Source organism: Octodon degus, unplaced genomic scaffold (assembly GCF_000260255.1).
Source record: "Octodon degus isolate 3935 unplaced genomic scaffold, OctDeg1.0 scaffold00134, whole genome shotgun sequence".
Taxonomy (NCBI): Eukaryota; Metazoa; Chordata; class Mammalia; order Rodentia; family Octodontidae; genus Octodon; species Octodon degus.
In genome coordinates this window covers 7,191,098-7,196,478 of record NW_004524710.1, presented here as the reverse complement: position 1 = coordinate 7,196,478, position 5,381 = coordinate 7,191,098, and the positions used below count along the sequence as shown (strand labels likewise).

The following is a 5,381-nucleotide window of genomic DNA, read 5'->3' as shown; positions in this document are numbered from 1 at the left end:
GGACTCATGGTGATCCTCCTGCTTTCGGCCTCCCCAGCACTGGGATTACAGGCATGGGCCACTACACCTGGACTCTGCCAGCTCAGCCCTCCCTGGGGGTGGGGCTGGCACAGCGTATGATGCTGCAGTCCCTGTGTTTGCCTAAACTTGCCTAAGCGAGGGCTTTAGTCTACTGAGCTATCTCATTGCCCCCTTGGCTATTTCTTTCCGGGCTCAAAGCCAGCAGAAAGGAAGGTCTGTCTCTCTTAGCCATTTAAGGAGAACCGTGGCCTATCATTCGCTGCCTATGAGATACTCATGAGTTGACAGTTACTGTGATCAGAGGGAATATGGTACTTTGTTTGTTAGGGCTCAGGGCTCTGTCCAACTCTGTAATATGTGGACCAAGAGAAAAGGAAAGAGTAATTTTCCAAAACAAAATTGGAAATAAGAGTAATGGAAACTAGATGACCAAGCAGTTTCTATACATTAAAAACAACTTAAAATGGGTCTAAGATAGTATAATTAATGTATATAAATAAGATACAGTATAGACCTGTGTACTCCTCTTTATTCATGATTTTTATGTTGTTTGTTTTTACTTCCAGTTTTACTGAGATATGATTGATTTATATGAAAGTATACATATTGGGCCAAGGAGAGAGCTTGGTGGTCTTAGTGCCTGCCTGGCAAGTGCAAGAACCTGGGTTTGATCCCCAGTGTCACATGCCATGCCAGCCTCACGTTGTGCCAGCCACTGAAACTAGGCATGGTGACACATACCTGTAATCCCAGCAGTGGGGAGGCTGAGACAGGACGATCACTGAGCTGTGTAGTGAGCTCTTATACCAAATAATTAAATGAATAAAGCTTAAAAAAAAGAAGTGTACATATTTATACATTTGATGAGTTTTAACATAAGTGAACCATGGCCACAGCCAAGATAGTAAGGACTGCACATGCACTAGCTCCAGATGTTTGCTTGTCATTTTGTAACCCATCTCTTCCTGCGTTGCCCATTCATAGGCAGCCCTTAGTTAGCTTTCTGTCCATGAATTCTGTCTGTACACTACTTTGCATTTTATATAATTTTACATAGATGGGATTCTGCAGTAGGTTCCTTAAAATTTATTGTTTTCAGAAAGTGGCTTTCATTTTCTTCTTTTTCTTTATGTTTTGGCTCTTCTCAAATGGGTTGTATAGATTGATCAATTTCATTTTGGCAAATACATGTGCAGATCACATTTTGATCATTTTCACACACTCCCCTCCACTCCTGTCACCCCTCTGCCCAGTTTCACATGTTTGGGGGATTTAAATGTGTGTAATATGCTTTATTCTTATCCACCCCATGACAGTGCCTATAATTTTGTAACAAGTTTTTCTACTCAGACTACTTTGAGCTCCATCCAAGTTATTATATCAATGGCTATCTCTTTATTGTTCACTATTACCACCATTTCTTTCTTCTTTGTCTTCTTACATTTTGTTTTCCATCCTTTGGTACCAGGGATTGAACTCAGAACCTTGCCCTTGCCAGACAGGTGCTTATGATGCTGAGCCAACTCCCCGTCTATATTGTTCACTATTAATTCATTGGATGTATGTACCACACTTCATTTATCAATTCACCTATTATTGGACATTTGGATTATTCAAGTTGAGCTGTCATAAATAAAAAATGCAGTTGGGAAACATTTAGCTAAAATTCAAATTTCTTTTGTTTAATGATAGGTGAATTATGCATAAGCTCAATGTTCACTATAATGTCTACCAAAAATGTGATAAGACTTTTTCCTCTTTTCTTTTCAGATACTGAGAAGAGCTGACAAAAATGGTAAGATGAGACTACAGTTTCTGTTTATTAATTTCAATTTTCAGACTTCCTTATGAAGAATAATAAGGATGTGCCCTAAAACTTGACCTCTAGGATTCCAATTTACTGAACTAGTCACAATTTCAGGCAATTTTATAGGTCTTTATATTCATGGATGGTGGCAGAGATATTTACTGTATTTGCCAGGGAGGGTGGAATATAAATTACTGCTTTGAAGTAAGGGGTCCTATTGTATTTATTTTCTCTTTAATACTTCCAGAAATAATTTTACAGCAATACCAGTAATCCCATAAAGGCATTGAGTGTCTTTTGTGTGCAAGGCACTGAGCTGTGTGTTTTACCTACATCCTGTTTCAGGATTATTAAGATTTAAACCCAGGTATGCTTGATACCAAGGTCTAGGATCTCCACTTTTCACTCCATAGTGGCTTTTGGGATGATGCTGTCCTCTAGAACATTTGTCTGAAGCCATCTGATGGACACCATGTTTCCCACTCCCATTTGATGTGTATGCACTAGGGCTGACCCATCTACAGAAAAGTAAGAAATGGCAAAGCCAAAAGTAAAAGAAAATTTAGTGACAGATGTACAAAGTTCAATTTTGGGCTTTACTAAGCAATACCTTTCTTTCCTTTATTCCACTAGAAATTTTGTTTCATAGAATACCAAATCAGAGCTTTTAAGCTTTTTCTAATGCTATAGTGTGTGTTCTATGGTGAAGACATATTATCAACAAGAGTGTCTTTTCCTTTCTTGAAATCTAATTTTTTATATATGTGGAAACATTAAAGCTAGAATATAGAGCCGACAGTTTAAAGACATAAGTTGTTGTGTAGTTTCTTCTTAAGCTGTGGATCAAGAAAAGCTTGACTGACACTATATACCTTTCCACCCAGGGAAAATGTATCCGTTCAAGGAGCAAGAAAATAGAATCCCAGGTCCTGATAGCATTTAACTGTGCTTGGCCATGAGAATTTGTTTTTTCAAATTATGTAGTAGTGATTGACACATTACCAATTCAGAGAGGCTCTTAAATTGCTTCACTTGAAACCTTTGATTACTTTCTAAGACTTTTTAAGACGTAAGTAGTGATATTTCCATCATCCTTCTGTTGCTTTGCATTTTGCCCGATATCCAGCCCCCATGTTGCCCGAAGGACAGTGCAATAGCCCATCAGCCTTTGTGTGTTTATTTCAGCAGCTACCTATAGCTCAGAAACGCCTTAGCTCCATCCAAGCTCTGGTTGTCTCAGGCTATTGCTTTATTTCCCTGGACCCCAGGCCTCTAATTATAGACCACCACTATACTTGCACCTATCATTATTCTTTTTATCAAAGTTATACTCCACAGTGATAAAAAAATCAAAATGATCATAATCCATAGTCATGATAAATAGCACCTGGCAAGCCAATTAATATTATTTGATGGCTCATGATAACCTCATATAATAAGCTACATGGGGTAGTCATGCTGGACACTCTACTCCCCATTTTTCTCTATCTGCCTCTCCTCCTGCAATGCCTCTTTCCTCCCCTCTCCCTTCCCTAATTCCTGATACTACCATATTGTGAAAGCTGCCTCCCCTTTTACTCCTACCTCATCAACATTCATCCTGTTCTGCAGCCCACTGAAGCACTGAATTCTCAGAGCAGAAGCATTAGTCACCTTCCCATTGTTGAGACAAAAGAATCAATACTTGAAGCTTAAAGGAGGAAAATTTTATTTAGGTTCCTTGTTTCAGAGGGCTCCACATGGCTGGCTCAAGGCTGAAGGAGGCAGGGCTTGGCATGGGAAGCTGCTCAACCCACAGTGGCCAGAAAGCAGCAAGAGAAGGGAGGAGCCACTGATGCATCCTTCCACGTCCCCATTTATTGACCACTCCACCAATCAGGCTCTGCCTCCTAGCAGCAAGTGAATTAATCTACCAACGAGCATGGTGGTCTCATGATCCAGTCACCTCCCCAAAGCCCAACCTCTGAAAAGCACATGAGACTTCGGGGGACATTTTACGTATAAACCCTAATAATATCCCTCCATCTGCCACACTTTTTGATGCTGCCTTGCCTTCTGCTTGCTGTAACTTTCTGCTTTTTGTCAGTCTGAGAAACACATATATTCCTTATATTCTTGCTCAAAAGATCACTTATCCAGTAAGCCTTCCCTAAGCCCATTGGCAGGGCCCCACCCTCTCTGAGGACTCAGCCCTTCCACACATGGTGAGGATTGCCCTGGTGGAGGAACACACAGTTGTTTTGCTGGCCATTTTACTTCTCTAAGCCCCAAATTCCTTTATAGGACAAGATATTTGTCTTATGAGTAGACACTATGCCTGTCCAGTACTAAGTGCTCAATAGATGTTTGTTTAATGAATTTTTAATTGAGGATGTTTAACTGCACTACCCTTCTCCCTTCTATCTGACTAATCTTCTGGCTGCCTGCGATGCCACTGCATTCTTCTCCCTCATTTTCACAGTAAATTTGTGGGAATATAGAATTGAGCAGGCTCTGGGTTTAACCCGTGGCTATGGTACCTAGTGATCCCACGTACGTCGGAGAGCTGTGATGTATCATCAATGGAACAATGCATTTAGATTCCAGGCTAGTGCCTGATACACAGTAAGAAGTTAATACTGAACACCGGGGTTATTTCATGTGTGTGAGTGTGTGTGTGTGTGTGTGTGTGTGGCCATGACTATCTCTCTCTCTTTTTTTTTTTTATTTTTGTATTTTAGGGAAGGGTCTACAGGGTGTTCAGGGTCTCACTACTAGATTGGACGCCTAGTGATCCACCTCTTTACAGCCTTCCAAGAGCTGAGATTTCAGGCATGTACCGCCACACCCAGTCTCACTTGCTGTCTTAGCACACCCCGGGGGCGGGGCCGGCTCGGCAGGCCTGGGGACCAAACCCCTGGTCTTTGTGCTGACCATGGCTCTCTGAGACTCTTAAGGACATTTCAGTTGTTTCTAGTGCAGTGGAGTTTAGTGGATAAGAAACCATACAGCTGTTTGCCATGCATGCAGAACTGAAAACTTTGAAAGAGTTTGGGTGATCGAATGTAAATAAAAACATAAACCCCCCCATCTTTCTGTACCATGTGTTCATTGCATTTTGTATTTGTAAATAAACAGCTGTTACATGTGTTTGATCTCTACTTGCAGATCCTTGTGTCTTAGAATCCCTTGTGGGCAGCATAATTGGTGATGGAATAATGAAGGAAATAAAAGGCAATAAACACTAGGATAGCTATCCTGCCAAAGGACAGATTTAGCACTTGGACTCTATCTGACATAAAGGAGGAAAACTGCTGGGTACATGGAGGGAAAATACATGATTAGTGATTAGCTAAAATAATGGTGTGTTTGAGGGATTTTTTTTTTTTTTTTTGCAGTTTGGTTGTTGTTTTAAAATCATAGCCTAGGATCCTAGACATAAAGATAGACCTGAAAATAAAATTGCTTAGGGATGATGCGCGTGCTTTGATCTAAAAAGCCCAGAATTAAACCTAGAAATGTGAAATGCCTCAGAAAGCTTACTGACATTAAGATTGAATGAAAATGGAAATGG

General features: G+C 40.6%; 1 protein-coding gene across 1 annotated transcript in view; it reads left to right on the top strand.

Annotated features, from left to right (window-relative positions):
• Necab1 (N-terminal EF-hand calcium binding protein 1) overlaps positions 1–5,381 on the top strand; it is a 170,743-nt gene that overhangs the window by 6,613 nt on the left and 158,749 nt on the right. Inside the window, exon 2 of the mRNA XM_004641319.2 lies at positions 1,792–1,816. Within this exon, the coding sequence (XP_004641376.1) occupies positions 1,792–1,816 (25 nt within the window). The remainder of the gene's footprint in view (positions 1–1,791; positions 1,817–5,381) is intronic.